This window comes from Stegostoma tigrinum, chromosome 14 (genome assembly GCF_030684315.1).
Source record: "Stegostoma tigrinum isolate sSteTig4 chromosome 14, sSteTig4.hap1, whole genome shotgun sequence".
NCBI lineage: Eukaryota > Metazoa > Chordata > Chondrichthyes > Orectolobiformes > Stegostomatidae > Stegostoma > Stegostoma tigrinum.
Genome location: NC_081367.1, coordinates 6,617,273 through 6,641,222, shown reverse-complemented (window position 1 = coordinate 6,641,222; position 23,950 = coordinate 6,617,273). Strand labels below are relative to the sequence as shown.

General features: G+C 43.9%; 1 protein-coding gene across 1 annotated transcript; it reads right to left on the bottom strand.

The window, feature by feature from the left end:
- Positions 1–7,720: 7,720 nt before the first annotated feature.
- Positions 7,721–14,411, bottom strand: aqp12 (aquaporin 12). The gene is made up of 3 exons (XM_048542632.1): positions 13,792–14,411; positions 9,624–9,740; positions 7,721–8,573 (listed from the first exon to the last, which is right to left on the bottom strand). The coding sequence occupies exons 1-3, from the start codon at positions 14,396–14,398 to the stop codon at positions 8,392–8,394; spliced, it is 906 nt and encodes a 301-aa protein (XP_048398589.1). The 5' UTR covers positions 14,399–14,411; the 3' UTR covers positions 7,721–8,391.
- Positions 14,412–23,950: the final 9,539 nt, after the last annotated feature.

The following is a 23,950-nucleotide window of genomic DNA, read 5'->3' as shown; positions in this document are numbered from 1 at the left end:
ACTGGGACACCAAAGTTATGGTTGAGCAGATCAGTCCATGCAGAAATGTTGTGGTAAATAGGGGCCACACAGTCAGGGTTTACCAGAACATATGGGCACAGAACACATAAGTGATAACAGAACACAGATAAGTGTAGTTTTAAGTGTAACCGACCAACTGAGGCAAAATGCTGGAAAACCATGGGCTGTTAACCACCCTGACTCAGTGCCTGTTTCTCCCCCCATTGTCGTTTCTATAGACCCCCGAACTCCCAGCCACCCCCAGAATGAAGACTGTACTATTTGAGGCAATTTCTCCAGAGGCAATCTGGGGAATTTTCCAACTCAAGCTATTGACCTCAGTAACAAAGTTCTGGTCATGGAATACAGAAGCATAGAGAACATGGCGTGACATTGGGCACAGTCCTGGAGACCACACTGATGTGAAGGCTCTGGGGAGGACACAGAAGAGATTTAGAAAATGGTTCCAGGATGTGAGACCCCAGTCAGATGAACAGGTTAGTGAAGTTGCAGCTGTCTTCCTTAGTGGAAGTAGAGGTTGAGAGGAGATGTGATCAAGTTGCTTAAAATTTGCAGTGTCTGGCAAGAGTAGACATGGAGAAACTGCTCCTAATGGCAGAAAACAGGTTTGTGACTATCTTTCAGAGAGCTAACATGGGCACAGCGTACGGAATGCCCTCCTTTTAAGATGTCATCACAGGAGCTAGGAGATGAGAAGGCAAATAAATCAGAAACAAACCATTATCCTCAGGTCTCAGTGATATCTCAGACCTTGATACCTGTACAGGCACCAGTGACTCAGCTAACCCCACAATGCTGAACATCATTACCTCCTTAGAGCTCAGCAAATGAAGGTACTGTCATCACTAGCTGGTTTTACTCTGCTTCCTTCCATTGGGTATCACCTTGTACTCTAAGAGACGAAGGAGGAAGTGAGAGATCACGTTTCGCACTGCCTGCCATTGTTGAACAGCTGGAGGAACACGTAGGCTGAAAGGGGTGGTTGTGAAGTTAGCAGCATTGACGGGGTGTGCGGGTGAGCTGGAGAGTCTGGACATAAGGCACGAGCCCCGAGTGCCAATGAATGCTGCTAAGGGTGTGGTAAATTGAGCTGTCCGAGAATTTTATGGAATGTGGTGGGGTTGAGATGTCATGTGAAGGTGCATTGGCTAGCCTTGACTACCTGTGTGAGGTAACTTCTTGCAGCTCAGCTGCCAGGTCTTTAGGGTTTAGATGCTAGGAATTAACCTAACACTTCTCAGGCCTTCTGGTCCCATTAAGAACCTGATTGTCTATTCTCCCACCCAGCTCTGTCACTAATAGAATCAACTATGCATCCTTCATTCTGAAATATCCTCTCCAATCTTTGTTCTATTTTCTAACAATTAAGTTCTGCCCATCTTAAGTGCAGCTACCTTGAGGATAGACAGCCTGTCTTTAAGAAGAGAAATCTAGCTTCACCATGTGGTAAGTGTACCATTGTTTGGCATCTTATTGACTTCCGAGGCAGCTGACTGTACTAGTCTAGTCCTTTTGGGTTTCTAGCTCACATTGTAGATTCGGGCTTGATCTTAAAGGCTTTGCTGGTGATTTCTCTGCAGCTAAGGATTCGCAAGCAAGTGGAAAAGGAAATATTCAAGGATATCGAAGATAACAAAGTGTGGAGCTGCATGAACACAGCAGGCCCAGCAGCATCTCAGGAGCACAAAAGCTGACGTTTCGGGCCTAGACCCTTCATCAAGGATATCTCTGCTTTACCAGAGTTTTTAAAGCCCCTTAGTATCCCCTAACCAACAATCATTCAAATGCATACAATGATATCCCAGACCATTCAGTAATATATTGTGGGCATTGATCAAAGTGAAAATGTCCTTTCCTGCATAACTTACTGCCACATGCCATAATGTCTAATATGACACTGCTGTCCCTTCTCAAATATGCTGATATATATTTCAGTATCATCTCAAAGCACCAAGATTTCTCCCACACTGTTTCATCACTTAGTAGTGAAGCTTTTCTTCGCCTAATCAACTTGTTCAGTGATTAAATGACAGACATCTGGAGCACTTGAACCTGGTGCCCCCAGCACAGATGTAAAGACACTATGACTGCACCACAAGAGGGCCTCACCACTCAGTGTTAAATTATTTTTACAATCATCCTGTTCAGAGGTGTTATTACACACCACTGGAGAAGGTGGGACGTGAAGCCAGCTCTCCCAACCCAGAGGTAGGGACACTATCACTGGCCCACAAGACAGACTCACCACTCTGTTAAAAGAGCCTCCCCTTCATCTAATCCATCTGTCTAGAGCACAGCTGCTCTGATACAGATGTCAATCAAATTCTCCTCTCTGTGAGCATCACAATAGTGATACCTCGCTCACAAACATGCTGATATAGAATCATAGAATCCATCAACGCGGAAGACTGCCATTCGGCCCATCAAGTCCACACCAACCCTCTGAAGAGCACGCCATTTCTGCAACATGTCTCTGTAATCCTGCATGTCCCATGGCTTCCCCACCTAATCTACACATCCCTGGACACTACGGGCAATTTCCCATGGCCAATCCACCTAACTGCACGCCTTTGGACTGTGGGAGGAAACCGGAGCACTCGGAGGAAACCCACGCAGACACGGGGAGAATGTGCAAACTCGACACAGACAGTCACTTGAGGGTGCAATCAAAGCCGGGTCCCTGGCGCTGTGAGTCAGAGTGCTAACCACTGAGCCACTGTACCACCCTAATATATCTTTAACATTATCCAGCAGTGCCTATGCTCCTTGTCTTAATACTTCGATTGCTCAGCATTCCTCATCAAGACACTTTTAGAATCAAGAGTAGGCTTTTTGTCCTTAGCAGCCTGATTACCATTCAATATGAATCTTCCATCTTCCTACACCATTCCCATATCCCTTAATTCCCTTTGTACCCAAAAATCCATGTTCTCAATGACAGATCATCCATACTTTTCTGGTGCAGATTTCTGTATATTTCTATGCATGCTATAAACCATGGAAACTGTATGCTACAGAGAGCTAAACAATCTCAACCAATAGATCAGATCGAAGCTGTGGAGAAATGGTACATCTGCTTGTGAATAATGGTGGACAATTAAACAACAAATTGGGGTGGGAGGCTCCAAGGATATTCGCAGTGATGGAGGAACCCAGCACATCAGTTCAAAAAAACAAGCCAAGAAACACTGTGATCATCTTCAGCCAGATCGTATTGAACAGATCATCCAATTTGGCCATCTTCTCAGGTCTCCAGCATCATAAATACCAGTCTTCAGACATGATATCAAGATCTGACTGAAGGCACAGGATTCTGCGAAGAGTAATGGCCCTGACAACATCTTGGCAGCAGTACTGAAGACTTGTGCTCCTGAACAAACTTGTTCCTGGCTACAACACTGGCATCAACCTAGCATTATGGAAACTTGCCCAAGTATGTTCTGTCCACAAGATGTTGTCAACCAGTGGTATCAAGTAGTACATATGTGGTATATACCTGCTCACCGATGCTCTCAGTTTGGGGTCCACCGAGATCATTGATTCCAGATTTTAATGCAACTTTGAGCTAAAACTAGGCCCTACCACCTTCAGCTGCATTATCATTGACTTTTCATCCATCCTGAGCTCAGTGGTGGGAACACCCACTGATGGTTGTGTAATGTTCCACACCATTTGCAACATCTCAGATAGTGAGGCAATTCAAGCCCATATGTAGCAAGAGCCAATGTTCAGGCTTGGGGCTACTAAGTTGCAAACAGCATTCACATCACACATGTGCTAGACAATGTCTATCTCTAACAGGAGAGAAATGAACCTCTTTCCCTTATTATTTAATGATAACACTATTGAATATCAATACAATATTGCAGTATCTGGGTGAGCAAAGGCTGAAATTGATGGTCTTTTCCTGATAGGCACATTAAAGTGACCATACTTAAAAAAAAACAGTATGTAGCCAGAGTGGACCTATAGTAAAAGCAGAACACAAATAAAATTGTAGTTCTTTCATGGCATTCTTAAACAAGTAAGCATTACACTAGAAACCAAGAAAGGATGACAAAGATGATGGTTGGGCAAACAGCGACAGGATGTTCTGTGCCTGATCACACTCCCACATCTCTGATATTTTCTCTGGTGGTTGATTTGTAAAGCCAAAAAGCTCAGAGCCACTTTTTTTCAATGGTTTGAAAAGACTCCAGCAAATGTTTCAAAGGCAAGCCGGTAGCTTCACGTCTCCTTTGCAGTGTCTATGTTTGTGCAGAAAAGAAAATGTAACACTGCCACCGAGAGTTTCACTAGGAACAAGATGAAGGGTCTAGGCCCGAAATGTCAGCTTTTGTGCTCCTGAGATGCTGCTTGGCCTTCTGTGTTCATCCAGCTTCACACTTTGTTATCACAAGATGTTTGTGTGGAGTTTCTCAAATTTTGAGTAGGCTTAAGTAGTTGGGAAGCTGTTCACAGCCACTAGGAAAGTAACCCATTGTAATTAAATCATGATAAATTCATACAAATCCACTGAATCCCCTACCAATAATAATCCCGAGGGTTATCATTGACCAGAAATTGAATTGAACCAGCCATATAAATATTGTAACTACAAGCGTAGGTGAGGTACTAGGAATTCTGCAGTGACTAATTCACCTCCTGGTTCTGTAAAACCTGTTCACCACCTGCAAGCCACAAGTCCTTTGTTTATGATGTGTGAATGCTTTTGGAATAATTCAAATGGGAAGTTTAAAGCTGCAAATTGAAAAGAGGCAATTCAGTTCCAAACAGAAAACAACTTGAAAGCATAAATGGAAAATTGTACATGCCAAAATAGATCAACTCTGGGATTCTCAATGGTTTAAGGTTTTTGCAAAGACTTTTAACTCGGGTTGTGGTTGAGGCTGTTGACTTGCTCGCCGAGCTGGCTTGTTCTCCTTCAGACGTTTCATCACCACGCTCGGTGACATCATCAGTGAGGCCTCCAATGAAGTGATGTTGTTCTACTCCACATGGAATTTATACTGTTTGGTCCATTATGGTGAGTCGTGTCATTTCTGGTTTAGATCTGTACGGATTTGTACATGGGGTCCAATTCTGTTGGTTTGTTGACTGCATTATGGGTTAAGAACAATGACTCTAGGAATTCCCGTGTGTGTCTATGTTTGGCTTGGGCTACTGTGGTTCTGCTGTCCCAGTTAAACGGATGGCCTTCATTGTCAGAATGTACTTATATTAAGGAAAGTTCATGCCATTTGCTGCCAGCTGATGTTTGTGTTATGGCTATCTTCCTTCCTGTCTGTCCAATGTAATGTTTGCAGCAGTAGTTACATAGTATTTTGTAAACTACATTGGACAAACTTATAGATTTGGACCCCATATACAAACCCATACAGAACAAAACCAGAAATGACATGACTCACCATGACGGACGAAACAGTACAAATTCCAAGCGGAGTAGGACAACATCACTTCATCAGAGGCCTTCATCAGATGATGTTACCTAGTACGGTGACTAACTGAGAACAAGGCAGCTCGGCGAGCAAGCCAACAACCTCATTTTCAAATGGTACTGTCAACATTATGGGCAATGTTTCATTCCCTTTTCTATTAGTGGCCTGTATACAACCAATCTCAGAAAATAATATACACCTTTTACGTGTCGATTTCAATCTGTGTATGAGGTTCATTTCTCTGACATGGAGTTCAGTTTGTGAGCATGGAAATGCCTGTCTCTTAGGGGGGGTTCAATCTGTATGATTGGAGTATCTGTATTCTAAATTGTATCAAAAAGTCACATCTTAATAACATTGCTGACTCAAGTCCATGATTTGGGATGTCTGTAAGGGTCCACTTTGACATCAGAATCACAACAAGAGTCACAGACACTTCCTTAGGTCCTCAAGGAGTCTGTGAGCCTCCCCAGCCTTACCCCTACCTTCCTGTTTGAAGCACGACAGAGGATTTAAATATGAGAGCAAAGTTACAGCTTAAATTATAACAAGTAGCATCATGGATAGGAAACAGAGAGTAATGGTTACTAGATGTTTATTTGGGCTGGAGGAAGTTTGTAGTTGAGGTCCCCAGGAGTCAGTTTTGGGACCCTTGACTTTCCTGGCATATATTCATGAGCTAGACCTTTGTGTGCTGGGAACAGTTCCAAAGCTTGCAGATGATACAAAACTTGAATGTATCATGAACTGTGAGAGGACAGCATGGAACTCCAAAAGGAGATATCTGGATTGGTGGAATGGGCAGACACATAGTGAATTAAATTCAATATGGAGAGGTGTGAGAAGGACATATTTTGTTGGACGAAATTGGAGAAGTAATACAAAATAAAGGAGACAAATCTAAAGGGGTCCAGGGAGCAGAAGAACCTGGGTGTGCATTTGAGTTAATCATTAAAAGTTACAGGGCAGGTAGATAGGGCATTAAGTAAAACATACTGTACCTTTGACTTTGTTGATGGGGGCATGGTATACAAGAGACAGGAAGTTTAGAATCATCATAGAATCCTCAGTGTGGAAGCAGGCCATTCTGCCCATTGAGTCCACAACAACTTTCTGAAGAGCATCCCACCCAGGCCCCAAGTTATATTGAACTTGCATGTGGAGGTGTGGCCCAGTGGTACTGTAACCAGACTGTTCATCCAAAGACCCAGGTAATGATTTGGGGCTCATATCAGATGTTGGAGTTTGAATTCAATTAAAACAATACCTGGAATTAACAGTCTAATGATGGCCATGAATCCATTGTTGATTGTCAGGAAAAACGCATCTGATTCACGAATCTTACTCGGCCTAGCCCACATGTGACCCCAGACCCACAGCAATGTGGTTGACTCTTAACTGTCCTCTGGATGAGTAGGGATGGGCAATAAATGCTGCCTAGCCAGTGATACCCTTAACCCGTGAATGTATAAGAAAAAAAAAGACATTAGTTCATTCATGACTGGAGTATTGCGTTCAATAAGAAGGGTCTAAAGGCACTGGAGAGAGTGCAGCAAAGATTTGTGAGAATGATTCACGGGATGACAAATGTTAGTTGGGAAGATAGTTTGGAGAACGTTTCCTTAGAGAAGGCCGAGAGGAGATCTGATTCAAGTCCTGAAAATCAGAAAGGATCTTGACAGAGTAAAAATGGATGAGCTGCTTACCCCCAGAACTGAAAGGATCATGAATGAGAGAGCACAGATTTAAAGTAATTAGCAAAGGGGGCAAAAGAGAGAGGAAGATAAAAGCTTTTCATATGTGAGTAGTTAGGATCTGGAATGCACTCACTGCCTGAGAGTGTGACAGTAGTAGGTTCAACAAGACGTGCAAAAAGCAGGAAGATTGTTACCTGAAAAGGAAGAATGCACAAAATTACAGGAAGAAGGCAGGATGACTAACCTAAGTGAATTGCTCATTAGGAGAGCCCATGCAGACATGATGGGCCAAATGGCCTCCTTCTGCACTCTAATCGTTCCATGAAGGTTTGAATCTGGCCCACAGATCACCAAAGACTAAATTACTTTCCACAAAAAAGTGAGCTTTCCCTAGTCTACCTTATTCCATGAGTGTAGAAAGACTTCATGAAGATGGAGACCATTCAGCCTACAAGAGTAAGCTACAGACATAAACCAACCCTGGATCCCTTTAAAAGCAGTCTGGTAAATAATGTCAACAAAAAATCATTCTGGAATACTTTTATTCTTAACTCAAATGTCTGTTTTGGCATTCATGTGTACCAACTGCAGTGGTTATTGTCAGTGATGTGAGACAATCAGAGTAACACTAGTGGGAGAAACTGAGACACAGCTACCAGCACATTACACCATACAAATCCTTCCAGTTACTTTTCTCTAACAGGCAAACAGGGTCTAAAGGAGTTGACTCAAATATAATTACGTTGTACACAAGTTGAGACACTCAGCACTGAAATAAGCCGCAGTGGGGACTTTTAAACACATGCCACTCCCTTAAAATTCTGATGTTGGAATCACAGAATCTTAGAGTGAAGACAAAGGTCATTCAACTCTTTGTGGTGGAAATTTGAATGAGCTACCCAACTGGCACCGTACCCGACTTTTTTTTCCCAACTGCATGCAAGGGTTATGGGGATAAGGCAGGAACAGGATATTGATTGTGGATGATCAGCCATGATCATAATGAATGGTGATGCTGGCTTGAAGGGCCGAATGGCCTACTCCAGCACCTATTGTCTAGTGTCTGTTGTAATTCTTATCGGCATATATGACCAATTTCCTTTGGAAAATTAATAACAGACCCAGTTTCACCATCTTTCCGGGCAGTGCATCACTCCACTAAATAAAACACATGGTTTGCAAACAGACTTCTCATATCAAACCTCAGGTCTCACGTGTTTTCCTGATCTGGAGGTTCATCTTTGAGCTCCTCTTCCAAGACCCTCCTTTCCTTGACTGCTGACCGACTTGTTCTCTTCCCGATCCCGTGCTGAATTTCCTTTGGGAATTTTGTACTTTGTCCGTTGCGTGTAGAGGAGATTTTTGCAGAAAAGCCGAGGGATGTTTCCATTGAACAAAAAGATGGCCAAAATTGTTGCTGTAACAGAGGAGCCCGGGTAGAGTCAGATCCAGTGGAGTATGAGTGAACCACAGTTTCATGATTGCATTTGGGAGTTGTCAGCCTTATAAATCATCACAAGAACCTGTCAAGCAGATCACTTGTCTATGATGACTTGACCTATCCATTATCCACTGGAAGTGTAACAATTTAACCTGTTATCGCAAAGTTGCTCTTCGTTGTGAACAAGGATCTCCCACTAATCAGTTTGTGTTCCCCATCTAACCCACAAGAATCACTTGGAATCTAAGTAAATTCTTCCTCTTTTCTGCTACTATTTTCCCCCACTCCTGATGGTGCTGGGCAATTCCAAAACATAACCTGAGGCCACCCCTCTGATCCAGCTGTTCACCCACGCGGAAACGTGGCGTTACTGGATGGTGATCAGAACTGTGAACCCAGACTGATCTCCCGTTCCTAGCCAGTGTCACTGAGGCCTCTTGTAATTCCCAATATTCTAACTGGGATCAGTAAATACAGCTCATGGCAAAGATCAACTTGGTGAGTGTGGCTCAGTCTATTGTAGCCAGCAGTAAGGCTAAGAGCTACATTTCTAAAGGTGCCTCTGCAGGGATTATTACTCAGTTGGAGCTTACTTTTTGTGAAGGTTCAGAAACATATTTGTTCACTGGCTCTCTTTTCCATTTTAACCACCAGTTATTGACTACTTTTTGGTTTTGCTCCTTATTGTTTCTCTGGTATTGCAAATAACGTGACTAAAGCACATATTATAAGATGACATATGGTAGTAGTCTGAAGTGTTGGCTATATAGCAGTAATTCCGTTACAGAAACATTAATAGGATAAGTGCATAATCTCAGAGATAAAACAATGCAGCTACTGTTGCACATATGTCTGAAACACCATCAATGCAAAGCAGGCATGTAAATGATGCATTATATTAAATTGTCCTTACAAATATCAACAGTTCAGTTCGATTAGCCATTGAGAGAATAGCATTGATGCGCAGAGCACTAAAATTTGGACTCTTAGCCTTCATGAATGAGAAAGAGGATTGCTGGTACTCACCAATGAATGGACTGAGCCAGTAGACCAGCATGTATTCTGACAGTGTATTTCCAGAACAGTGGAACGTGGCTGAGAATGCAAGTGCTGGGTTAAACAGAGCTGTCGTGTATGGGCCAGCTGCAGGGGAAAGTCAAAGTAACAGATCACAAAGCAATAAATCCAACTCCCTCTCAGAGTCTGTCATAGGGCATGGCTAACGTCGCCAATCATGATGCGGAGGTGCTGGTGTTGGACTGGGGTGGACAAGGTTAGAAATCACACGATGCCAGGTTATAGTCCAACAGATTTATTTGAAAACACAAGCTTTCGGAGCCTCGCTCCTCCTTCAGGTGTTAGTGAGGGAGGTAGTATCAGACACAGAATTTACAAGTAAAAGGTCAAAGGGTCACACTGATGAGGATGTACTAAACAAGCCTAAGATGCTGTTAAATCTTTAAACAGTTTGAAAGGTTCAATCGATTAATATGTATATGTAAATCACTGAATTCCTTTCAAGTCACTGTCCTGAGAGAACTAAAGGTTTTATCAGTGCAAAGAAGAGGTGACATTTTAGGTCAGACAAATGCATGTTAGTTGTGAGATCTTGTTTAGAACCTGTGTTTTAGTTTCAAGTGAGACTGGTTTTGTTTCTGAAGTGGGAATTTATAAAATCCCACATTGACTATCTATAAATGGTGTGCTTTTTGAACAAAATAAAGTGTATCTGCAAATCCAAATTCATTCCATAGATTCATGTGTGTGTGTGTGGGAGGGGAGAAAGAGAGTGGGTGTGTGTAAGTGAGGCGGGGGGGATCAGAGTGTGTGTGTGTGTGTGTATATGTATGTAGGGGGGTGCATGTCAGTAGGGGGAGAGTGTGTGAGGGAGAGAGAGAGAAAGTGTGTGTGAGGGAGAGATAGTGTGTGTAAGTGTGTGTGAGTATGTGTTTGTGTGTGTATGTGTGTGTGTTTGTGTGTGCATGCACGTGCGTGTGAGAGAGAGTGATTGTGTGTGTGTATGTGGGGTCTGAGAAGGGGGAGAGTGTGTGTGTGTGAAGGAGAGAGAGTGTGTGTGTGAGTGAGAATGTGTGTGTGTATGTGTGTGTGTTTGTGTATGCGCACACATGTGTGATGGGGGAGAGAGAGAGTGTGTGTGTGCATGCATGCGTGTGCGACAGGGAGAGAGTATGTGTGATGTGTGCGCGTGTGAGTGAGCAAGAGTGTGTGAGGTGTGTGTAAGCATGACAGTATATAGTCTGGTGGGTTCACCTGTAGTGTGACATGAACCCAAGATCCCAGTTGATGCCATCCTCATGGATACGGATCTTGGCTACTGGCCTCTGCTTGGCAACCCTGTATTGCATTTGTCTGACCTAAAATGTCACTTCTTCTTTAGTTCTCTCAGGACTGTGACTTGAAAGGAATTTGCAATTTACATATACATATTAATCAATTAATACCTTCTAACTGATGAAAGATTTAACAGCATCTTGGGTTTGTTTAATACATCCTCATCACTGTTGTGACCCTTTGACCTTTTACTTGTAAATTCTGTTCTGATACTCCCTCTCTCACTAACACCCGAAGAAAGCGTGAGCCACGAGAGGAGGTGGTGGAGGTGAGCACAATTGCAATATTTAAAAGGCATTTCGGTGGATACAAGACTAGGAAGGGTTCAGTGGGATACGGGCCAAATGCAGGCAAATGGGACTGGATTCATTTAGGATATCTGGTCGGAGCAGATGAGTTGGACTGAAGGGTCTGTTTCCATGCTGTACAACTCCGTGACTCCATCTTCTCGAATGTCTGCTACTGTTTTTTTCACCTGCAGGCTATTTTCCCAGTTTTCTTCAGCCAGCCCTGTCTTCATACACTTGCCTTGTAATTACCCTCCTTTAAGTTCAAGATATTAATGTCAGATCCACATTTGTCACCCCTCATACTGAATGTGAAAGTCTACCATTCTTCATCATTCTTACCTGGAGAATCCTTTGTGATAAGGTCATTAATTAATCCTGTCTTATTGCATACTACCAGATCTGAAGTGACCCACTCCTTGCTTGTTTCTCAAATGAATTGTTCTGAGAAACTGTATTCAATACGGTATGAATTCATCCTCCAGCCTACTGTAAACAATTTGATTTGTCAAAACTAAGATAATTAAAATCTCATCGCCATTGCAGCTCCTTTCTTGGCAGAGCAAAGTATACTTTGTTGTATAGTGTAGCCTCTATCAGGGCTTATAAATCCATCCCAATCGTGACCTATTCCTTCGTGACTTCTTATCCCACCCTGAACTGATTTTTACATTTTGATCCTCCAAATTAAGATCACTTCCCAAAACTAAACTCATTCTTTAAACCAAGGCGCCCACTTCTTTTTCCCTTCTTCCAGTTCTACCAAAACGTGAAATCTAATCAAATATTCAAGACCCAGTTCTTATCCCTAGACAGCCATGATCCCGTAATGGTTATCACATCTTCTGCAGACACTGAGCCTTTTATTCCATGTTGCTTTTACCATTTTATCCCCGCTGTTTGCTTGTGCATTCTTACGTCTGTCTGTACGCTCTGATTACCGTGGTCACTGTGGCTATCCTGCACCATTCTTTATCCTTTCTCTTCAACTTTCCAAATCCTTGCTCACATGAATGATTTCGCCAGCACTAGCCTACCCCACTATTTAATTTAAAAACCCCCCTCTCCAAGCCTAATTAAATGACTCACCAGGACTTTGATCCCAGTGCAATTCATATGAATGTCACACCAAGAGCAGCTCCCTCCTTCCTCAGTACAGGTACCATTGCCCTTCATATTGGACCCCATTTCTTCTTTGCAACCTGTGCATTCAACTCTGATCTTATTTACCCCATGCCAATTCACTCATGGTTCAGGTAGTAATCCAGAGATTATTCCTCTCTAGTCCTGCTTTTTAAATACGCACCTAGCTGCTCATATTCCCTGAGTGGAAGTTCCTACTAAGTCCTACCCACAGTGTTGCTCATTTTCATGTGGATCCTTCTCCCCTCAATCCTAATTTCTCACAAGCCTTAAGAAGTTGTCCTTAACCCTGGCACTGGAAGGGCAAGAGTGCTCAGGATTTCTGGCCTCGAGTGAAAACAGTAGTTACCTTCACAATTACATTGGCCTCTCCCCACCCGACCCCCGCATCAGACTCCCCCAAATTTCTCCCCGTAACATGGTCGTTTTGCTCACACTCCCAGTTTCCAATCCCACAAGTTACAAGAACCTCAAATCTGTCAGAAAATTGTACGGTCTGTAACTCCTCCGGTGCTAACTTGTACATCCCCATACTGTGACAGTCACAACTGCCTGTCCTCAGAGTGTGGCTGCGTCTTGGAACAAAATGCCCCGAAGTGCCTTCACACCCTCCATTTCAGAGTCTGAAACTCAGACATAGGCTCATTGGTTCTAAACTGAACTGCTTCAAGCCGAAGACAGCCACAGCCAAAGTGGTTACTGCGGATCACACTGTCCATCAGCTTCCCCACCTATTTCAGATGCAACACAATGACATGCCACCTTATGCCATGTTTTATCACTGGCACAACTGGCAACCAGGGACTGTGTCGAGTTTCATTTTCCTCATATTATTGCAACAATTCTGCACCGCAGCTGAAAAGGCTGATTAAAACCGTCTATGTTAGACCCCTTATGAATTCACCCTAAGTGGGTTGATGAGAAAATCTCCTGCCTCAAAGCAGTGAGAGTGAAGCTGGAGACGGCAGGGAGTAGACAAGGTATCAATGTCAGGCCCATTTCTAGCCCATCAGGTTGACATTTCTGTCGCTATCACTTGTCTGCGTTATCACCATTCCACCTCCCCTCCTGCCACACCAAGTCCTACTGCACCATCGACATCTGCTGGTTCAATTTCTTCTGCCTACTCTCCTATAATCCCCTTGAAACAAAAACGAGCCATCTCCCACGCCAGTCCTCCTAGATCTCGCTCACTTGTCCCACTACTCCTCCCACCCCCACAACCCTCGCAGGATTGATGACAGCATGATAGTTATTTCAGGTCAATATCACCGTGATCAGCCATACAGCAACACAATCCATCTTTCCACCTTCCCAGAAATATCCCTTCCCACCCCCCAGCCTCCTACGAAGAGGCAGACGGAAGGCAGTTTTCAGAAACTCTCACAATGAATTGTGGAGGGGAGACCCACCGACATGCACCAGAGCAGTGATGGTCAAAGCTTTAGACAGGATCCTGTATCTGAGAGCGGCTCCCTCAACCTTCATCAGCACCAGGTGGAAAAGGCAGGCACAACAAGCTTCGACAAAGGCCCCTTGGCTGATTGATGTCTGGATCGCTGAGCTGCACTCATTCGCCATCATGTTCTGAATAAGGTGCAAATCCGTCAGCTCCCAGGACCAGTACCTTTTCACCGCTGTGTTGGCTAACTGCGTCCCTGCAAACTGAGCCAAGATCTTTACAGTGCTGGCCACCGCAGGATTGCTGGAGCGGAGAAATTCCTGTGCTGTGACCAGGGGGTTGGCCTCAGCTCCATCACACGTAGCCTCGTGCACGGAAGCGAGGAGGAACAGCAGGGTTATAACCACATCCATCCCAAAGCCACCCCCCCAGGGCCCGAGGACCACCAGCATCCTGAGCTCAAACCAGCAGGAAGCCAGCTGCAAGCAGGCCAGAAACTCAGCCATGATGTTGGAGTAGATCCAAAGTGACAGAATCTTTTTAGAAGTCCTCCTGACCACCTCGCAGAAAGCCACCACAGCAAAGAAGTACCCGAAGGAGACATTGAGTCCAGCCATGGTTTTACTCAAGACCTGGCTCCCTGTGGCTCCAAACACCTTGTCACTTTTTTTTCAAACAGCAAAGTGTACATTCAACATAAACTCAAGGACATGACAAATAAGTACACGTGTTCAAAGCAGAACCAGGCAAAAGCTGGTCAATGATCAACCAGTGCTTACACCAGCAGTGAATAAAATCCAACACTCAACTGGAAATTCATCCTTTGAGAAAGAGCAGAAGACCTGGGTTCAAGAACCACATGCCCTTAAGTGTGTCATAATATATCCAAACAGTTGATTAAAAATAATTTGAGGTAATTCTTTAAAAAACTTGCTGCTTCCCAGAGTAGATCATCTGCCCCAAGTACATTTTTGAACATGTCCTTCCATGGACCAACTTTTGAATTGGAATATCATCCAGGGTATTAACAGAGCAACATTAAGCACAATGCTCGGGGACTGAGAAAGGGAGAAGGGATTCAGGATGACTGTACGTTACTGCTTTCTGGAGGAGGCAGGTGTGCAGCGGTGCAGAAATAAATTACATGAATAAAGCTGCATTTAAATATCCCGAGGCAGTCGCACGGGAAAGAAATTCCACACAAGATGATACAAAGCAAACTTCTGTTGGAAAAGTGTGAAATTTAAAAGCAGGTCAGACGGCCTCCGAGAGGGTCAGAAACAGAGTTATAACATCTCAAGTTAGCAGGGTGCAGGAGGCAAGACAGAGCAGACAGTGTGGGCGTGGGACTGCTGTATTGTAGAACACCTCTGGTCACTCTATACACGACATTAAACCTTCAGTCATTTGTTACTTTGATTCTCTCCAACTCTGGTCCTTAGTTTGCTGAACTGTTCAAGCGAAGCTCACAAGTCTGCAACCTCCTGGATCCACAATGGCATTGAATAACTCAAAATGCTGCTGCATTTTCATTCTAGACAATTAATGATCCTGCGATTGACAATCACGGCTTGTCCAGATTCTTTTCTTTATCTGTTCCTTCACCATCTCCTTGCAGTCATCCTTTTTTGTCCTTTAATGTTTTCTAGTCTTCCACATTGTCTCTGACCATCAGTTTACTTCCTTCTCTCTCTCTTTCCATGTCTTTGTACTTGCTCCAAACTTTCCAGGTTTTGATGACCTGAAATCTCAACTCTGATTCTGTCTATGCTGAGGAACATTTTCTGCTTTTCTTTAAAGAGACATGACGCAGGTGACTCTAGCAGACGTAATGTTTGAGGACTGTCTTAAAGGAGGAGGTGTGGGGAGGGGTGGAGGGGCAGAGAGATTGGGGGAAGACTTTCCTGAGGGGGTGTCCATGGAGGAGGTGTGAACGGGGTGAGGACCAGGCCTGAGCGAAGGAGCTCAGTTTCACTAACACTAACCTTGGTCCACCTCGCTGTGGGCTGGCCTCAATGGAATTCACACGCACGTCACTTGCAGTTAAGCCTGAGTTTTACAACCTTCCAAGCCTGCTTTGTGGAGCAGGATGGGGTAGGGGGCTCAGTCCCATCCCTCTTCCTCCTGCACAGTTGCCTTGGGCTGTGCTCTTGCTGCCATTGAGATGATTTGATTTGATTTGATTTATTATTGTCGCATGTAAATACAGAGAAAAGTTTTGTTTTGCCTGCAACACAAGTTTAGCATAGCATACAAGATTATCTGATGACTGCACAGAGCCAGGGTTACACAGTTATGACTGCAAAGAAGGTGCACAAAAGCACATGAGATTTGAAATTTGAGTGGTCCATTCATTGATGCTAACGACAGCGGGGAAGAATCTTGAATCCATTGGTTTGTGTGTTTAAGTTTTAGTATCTTCAGCCTGACAGAAGAGGTTGGAAGAGATTATAACCGGGGCATCTGATGACGTTTGCTGCCTTTCTGCAGCAACCAGAAGTGTAGATGGAGTCAATAGATGGAAGGTTGGCTTTCGTAATGGTCTGGGATGTATCTGCAACTTCCTGCAGTTTCTTACGGTCTCGACCAGAGCAGTTACCGTACCAAAGCTATGACGCACCTGGATAGAATGCTTTCTATGGTGCATCTGCAAAAAGTCAGTGACGGTCCTTATGGACATGCTGAATTTCCTTAGCCTCCTAAGAGGAGGTTGTTGGACCTTCTTGACCATTGCATTGATATGGATGGTCCAGGCCAGACAGTTGGTGATGGAGTGACACCCCTGACCATCTCCACCTCAGCTGTAGATAGGGGCGTGCCCTCCCCTTTGTTTCCTGAAGTCAATGCTCAGCTCTTTAGTTTTGGTGACATTGAGGGACAGATTGTTATCTTTGTACCATGACACCAAGCATTCGATCTCCTCTCTGTGCTCTATCTCATCATTGTTTGGTATTCGGCGGTGCCGTCGGCAAACTTGTAGATGGAGTTCAGGCGAAACTTGGCCACACAGTCATGAGTGTACAAGGAGTGTACTATGTTCCTCATATCTGCCGAAACTCAGTCACCATCCCCAACCTTCCCCAAATAAAACAAACTAACTCTCATCCTCCAAACACCACACCTCCTCCCCAGCAGAGACAGCTAAAACCCTCATTCCCCAGCATAACCATTTGCCTTGTCCCCAAACGGGTGCGTCCCTTAAGCTCTCCTGTCTGTGTCCTCCACTCGTACTGCACTGCTCCCTCTATCACCCATATTTGCTGCTGATGGGGTTGGCCAGAGAACCATCCGTGTGGTTAGCGGGTCACCTGCCCTGGATGAACCTGCATAGCCCAGAGATGTTACCGTAACATTCTATGATCTGGACAGAGTGCCTCCCATCTCTGGCATTAACATTTCTTCACCTGGTGAATAAACACAGTTGACAAGATGAGATTTAATATTAAACCTTCAGCTGTTTGATTTCCCACCAGTCCCTTAGGGCAATAGCTGCGACTGGATTCGCTGCTGTCCGTCAACCTAACTTGTCTTCTTTTGACTGGTTTACAAATAATGAGCAAGATAGTTTGGCACATTTTGGCAGTGGGTTTTTTTGTTCAACTTAAGTAGAATTAATCCTCCTTACAATGATGGTGGCTCTTTTTTATGCTGACACAGCACTGCATCACATCTTATCACCTGTTTTGAAAGCTAGACCACTTTCAGATGTCTGACACTTGGTATTATTCCCGACTTTTCAGAATCAAAGAATGAAGAAATGGGAATAGAATATTAATCACAGACACAAGGTGGTGCATTCTTTATTGTGCACAGTCTGTGGGGAACAGCGTCACAAGAAGCTTATCAACATCTTAACTGAACAATCTGACTCGAATGCACTATCTGGTAGTGTGTTCTAGCTGTTTTTAAAACTCTTTTGCAATCCTTTCTGTGAAATTGAAAGAAGGAACAGGCTGTAAGTGACAAGTGTAGAGAATGCGATCCCTGACTCTAACGGCAATCACACAGTCAACATCTCCTCCCACTGGATAAGTAATCTTGCTGTGACCAGTTTCAGTTTAGGCAGTGGGGACCAAGTCTCAAAACCAGCCCAGCTCAACCCTGTCTTCCTAACCTGTTCTTCCTCTCACCTATCCCCTCCTCCCACCACAAGCCCCACCCCCATTTCCTACCTACTAACCTCATCCTGTCTGTCCTCCCTGGGCTGACCTATCCCCTCCCTACCTCCCCACCTACACTCACCGCTACTGGCTCCATCCCCACCTCTTTGACCTGTCTGTCTCCTCCTTACCCATCTTCTCCTCTATCCATCTTCGATCCGCCTCCCTCTCTCTCCCTATTTATTTCAGAACCCCCTTACCCTCCCCCATTTCTGAAGAAGGGTCCCAAACCAAAATGTCAGCCTTCCTGCCCTTCGGATGCTGCTTGGCCTGCTGTGTTCATCCAGCTCTACACCTTGTTATCTCAGATTCTCGAGCATCTGCAGTTCCTACTATCTCTGAGATAGATTTGTGTTATTCACCTCCACCACACCCTCTAGTGGCCAAGTTCCAGATTCTCCACAAACACAGACACACAAATTCCTTCTGACTTCCCTTTTGAATTATCAATGGCTGTCATTTTTATGGAACCTCATTTTAACCGCTGTGGAAGCATTTTCTTCATATCTATCCTACCAGATCCTTTTATAGACTTCAAAAATCTGTCTCCCTTCGAGAGCAGAGTTCTCATTTATTCAGTTTTCCCAATGAAATGTATCATCTCAGTTCTGATGTAATCCTTATCCAGTGCCGCATAGCCTTTTGAGAGTCACTCAGAGTGTGGTCTGACTATGGTCCAATACAAGTTTTCATAAAACTTTGCTTCTCAATTCCTTCCCTTGAGAAATTCAAGTCATCAATTCTGTTTGGGCATCTCCCTGGAGGTTCTTCTTATTGGCACTTACTTTCAACTACACTGTCTCATCATTGGGCGCTTGGTGACACTAGTCTTTATGTTACATCATGGTACGCAGCCAATCAGAAAGCAAGCATTTAAGGGCACTTAAATGGTCAATGGGTAAACATATGGATGATAATGGAATAGTGTAGGTTAGTTGGGCTTCAGTTTGGTTCCATAGGTCAGCACAATATCCAGGGCTGAAGGGCCTGTACTGCGCTGTAACGTTCTGTGTTCCACTTTCCAGCAGTTTCATCATTACCTGATTGGTTGGTCATTATCAGTGAAGCAACCTATATCTCATCTCCAATGCTTCCACAGCTAATAAAACAAACGATATTATGAATTACATCAATGACTGATTAAAAATTATTTCTCAGGGTCACAACGTGACTCACTTATGCTGCTTCAGAACCACGTAATGTCGGTACATAGGCACCTGTCTTCTGAAGGAAGGGAGATGTCTACAGTATTGTGCCTTTTTCTTATTAAACAAACACATTGGCGACAAGTTGGCTCCCTGGTGCATTCCCCACGGCTACATTGTGAATAGAGTTGACTTGCCAACCAATCAGTTACCATTTCTCATGTAGTATAAATTATTGCTCCCCTGGAGATTTGGCATTTCTTTATAAGCGTCCTGATGCGTGCAAGGTGAAAAGCTTTCCTTGTGACTACTGGAACCAAGTCTGAGACAAATCATTTCAGAACGTAAAGGCTAAACAACATCAGCATGGACATTCCGGAGAGGTAGTTAGTATACTGCCCATCTTAGGAATCAAGGATAAATAATGACGTTTTCTTGTGGATCATCAAACTCTAAGGCAAACAAAGTGGTTTTGAAAAATCAAGAGAAGGAATAGTTTGTCCTCTCCTTTTAGAGTCTAGAGTTACAGATGATAAATGCTATATAAATTAATTCAGTAGTGAGTGGTCAATTAGCTCAAATGGTAGAGCACTCACCTCATGGGCGAGCACAGTGGCTGATTGGTTAGCACTGCTGCCTCACAGCACTGGGGGTCCAGGTTCAACTCCCACCCTCAGGTGACCGTATGGAGTTTGCACATTCTCCCCGTGTCTGTGTGGGTTTCCTTCAGGTGCTCAGGTTTCCTTCCACAGTCCAAAGATGTGCAGACTAGGTGGATTGGCCATGCTAAATTGCCTCTAGTGTTCAGGGATGTGTAGTTTAGTTTGGGTTATAGGGGTCTGGGGTCTGGGTGGGGTGCTCTGAGGGTCTGTGTGGACTTGTTGGGCCAAAGCGCCTGTTTCCACACTGCAGGGATTCGATGACGATTAAAGTATACAGCCAATGACTAGGTACTGCATATATGTAATATTAGCTATAGGGCAGAATGATAATCCTCTATTTTAAGCAATCAAAAAGAAAATGAAAGGCAGACATGTTTTAGGGTCATAAATTTTTCCTGCCGGTTTTTTGCCCCCCATACATCCGCGGTCGAGATCTCTGTCATAACATTTTGGAACAACACAAAAAAACTCACAACGTAACTGAAACGGAATGACTGCCCTGCATGGTGCTGTCCTTCAGGGAAGTTGCAGCCGCTCCTGGCTGGAGTCCTGTAACAAATACCTGCCTAGTGTGTGACCTTCCGCTTGTTGCAACTACACCAGGTTTGTTTTCGCTGCGTACAAGGGCAGAGCTCAACAACAGATGGTCCATGAGCTGCCACACCATTGCACCGTCCAGATAAAATAATGCGCAGCAAAAGCGTAGATCAGTTCACAACGAACTAGTCACCAGTGGGAAGTGCTGGGGACACAGTATTGGAAGGCGCCTGTCAAACTCGGGGACAAACTAGAAATGAACCGCACAGCATGGGTCATCTTTTATACACCATACCCTTGGCCACGCTGTTACTAATCTGTGCGCCCTGAGATCCCTCGGTTTCTTTATCCTCATCGTACACTATCCCCGATTTGGAACGTTATCGCGGTCTCTTGTTGCTGGGACAAAATCCTGGCACTTCCTCCCTACCTGCAGTGGGTGACCCTACAGCATATGAACCGCAGTGCTCCAGCTAGCAGCTCCTACAGCACCTCCTCCAGGGCAACTTACCAACATCCCGAGTAAATGAAAAATAAAGCACTATCTGACCCTCCTTCTTCTTCTGATGAAGTTACACAGACTCATAACCATCAATATCTCATTTTATTTAGCAATTACATACTCATGCTGCACATTTATTATTGGCCTTTTACACTTTATTAAAATTGACAATTGAACCTTCCACGGTATTACCCAGAACACGAGGGCTGCGTGTTTCCCAAACCGCATTGTTGATACTGAAGTGCTATCTACTGGTTGAAATTTGCAACTGCAAGTGACCCCAGGAATGTGGCAAGTGCCATCAGGTCACTTGGAGCCTCCACAGAATGGTGATGTCCAAATTAGGAACTGGAAGATACTTATCTATAAATAGATTCGTCGTGATTTGTCTCTGCTGAGCTCTGCATAATGTGAGCAGTCAACATCTTTCCATAACTTGCAACAAGTAAGCACAAGACACTTGTTCGTGGAGAGTATGGAACGGAATTTAGCGTCTATCAGGATTGGGGATTCAATCAATTTGAATCAGTGGTTTTTGACTTGGAATTCTGTCTTGTAAGCCCCTCTACAAAACACACAAACTGCACTCTTTTGTAGGGAAAATTGTTTATTAAAGATATATTTTATGTATAGAATGTATTCATGTAAATAATACTTCTTTACTCCAAATGCATTTCTATCAAACAAGACTTCCAAACTTCACTGTTCCTAACCTCCTTAAATAACTGGCTTTATTTATCTTTCTGTCCAATGGCTAATGCATCGTACGGTTACATATGCTCACTACTGAGCCATTGACTGTATACTTTAATCATGTACTGAATTAATTTATTTAGCATTTTTTCATCTGTAGCACTAGACACTAAAAGCAGAGGACAGACTATTCTTTCTCTTGATGATATTTCAAAACAACCTTGTTTGCCTTAGAGTTTGATGATCCACAAGGAAATGGCATTATTAATCTTTGGTTCCCAAGATGGGCAATAACTAACTATCTCTTCGGGATGTCCATTCTGATGTTGTCTAGCCTGTACGTTCTGAAATGATTTGTCTCAGACTGGGTTCCAGTAGTCACAAGGCACTCCATCCTTCCATTTTACATCCACAACATAAACTACCAACCCATAACTTCAAGTAAATCTTCAGAAAGTAAATTGCAGTCACCCAGAAAACTGACTGTCCAGTGTATCATCAGAAAAAGGAAAGGTTCTAATTCAGAGTTACTCATTCTAAGAGAAGGTAATGATGGACAGGGAAAGACTGTGTTAATCCTGTACTCATCATTTTGGGCAGCTTGGACTTACCAACAGCCATTTCATGCTCTTACTCGTTAGAGAGAAGAAGTTTAAGAGGTGACTTAATCGAGACATACAAGATGATCAGAGGATTAGATTGGGTGGACTGTGAGAGCCTTTTTCCTCGGATGGTGATGGCTAGCACGAGGGCACATAGCTTTAAATTGAGGGGTGATAGATCTTGGACAGATGTCAGAGGTAGGTTCTTTACTCAGAGAGTAGTAAGGGCATGGAATGCCCTGCCTGCAACAGTAGTAGACTCGACAACTTTAAGGGCATTTAAATGGTTGTTGGATAAACATATGGCTGATAATGGAATAGTACGGGTTAGATGGGCTTCAGAGTGGCTTCACAGGTCAACATCGAGGGCCGAAGGGCCTGTACTGTGCTGTAATGTTCTATGTTCTTGTGTGTGTTTCCCTCTGGGCACAACAGACACTCGGTTAAAAACCCCACGGACACAGAACAATGACAAGTCTGGTGTAATTCTGAGCATATTAACACTGAATTCTCTCATCTAGAACAACAGCCTACTCTTACAACGTGACAACAAAGTCCAATATTCCTTCACTGGTCCTGGTGGTCCAAATATCTGATTATGAGCCTACCATGCTGATAGTCGCTAATGTCAGTTCAATTCTTTGGCCGAATGCCCTGTGTGGTTGGGAAGTCTTAGGGCACTGTGTAATTCCAATGAAAGGTTAGCGAGCTGAAACACCAACTCTTTCTTTCACCGCAGATGCTGCTAAACTTACTGTATATTTGCAGCATTTTGAACAGAACTATGTAATGTCTGTCAGGACAGGATGAGGAATCTGCTCTTAAATAGTAAAAGGGCTTATCGCACTAGAAGTTTATACTTCCAGAGGTAAAAGGTCTGGCATTTGAAAGGAATCTTAAAATTTTGGTCAATGTGTGACTGCAGTAGGTCAAGAATGTCAAGAAAAAGCAAGTAAATGCAGGCAATGCCTCTGGTCCTTAAAAATAGTGGTTCCCAAGTTTTTTTTTCTGTTGTGACCCCACAGTGAAAATTGGGAGTGGTGAAAGGGGCAGGAATAGAGTTGTTAAATGGACCGTGGGTGGGGGAGGGGGGTGGTGGTCAAACAATAAGGATACAGGCTCAGAGCAGTTTCTAACCCTTTCTCCAGCCCAGGCTTCAAATCCGCCCTCTTAAAATGTTAATACCAGATCACTGAAACACAGCAGTCACTCTCCATCAGGGTTTTTCCCGAAGGTATTCAACACGCTATTCACAATTTAACAGTGTCAGGAGGTAGGATTATTTTTACACTCAATATCATTGACAATATTCCAATTAACAAGCTATTCCCCACAATAACTACCAGCCCATTCCTCCTCCTCATTAGACTTGAATCAGTGGGTAACCCGGACAGGAACTACCAGTCAGGCTTGGGGCTATGCAACACGTTTGGCTGAACGTGGGTGTAAGACAGACCTGTTCAGCTTTCGTAAGCTACTTTTGCGTCATTTCCTACTGGCCATCTGTTGTAATGCTCAAAACATGTAAATTGCAGGGGAATTGTATCAGTGATAATGGGAAATGCAGATACTGGAGAATCCAAGATAACAAAGTGTGAAGCTGGATGAACACAGCAGGCCAAGCAGCATCTCAGGAGCACAAAAGCTGACCCATCCCTCACCTTCCTGGACCTCTCAGTCTCCATCTCAGGTAACCAGCTAGAAACTGATGTCCATTTCAAGCCCACTGACTCCCACAGCTACCTAGAATACACCTCCTCCCACCCACCCTCCTGCAAAAATTCCATTCCCTATTCCCAATTCCTCCGACTCTGCCGCATCTACTCCCAGAATGAGGCATTCCACTCCCGGACACCCCAGATGTCCAC

Excerpts from the sequence above, each read along its gene's own strand:
- aqp12 (XM_048542632.1), bottom strand. The coding sequence starts at position 14,398 with ATGGCTGGACTCAATGTCTCCTTCGGGTACTTCTTTGCTGTGGTGGCT. Across the intron at positions 9,741-13,791 it reads CACTGCTCTGGTGCATGTCG|CTGGCCCATACACGACAGCT; the intron begins GTGGGTCTCCCC and ends TTTCCCCTGCAG. Across the intron at positions 8,574-9,623 it reads CTGGCTCAGTCCATTCATTG|CAACAATTTTGGCCATCTTT; the intron begins GTGAGTACCAGC and ends CCTCTGTTACAG.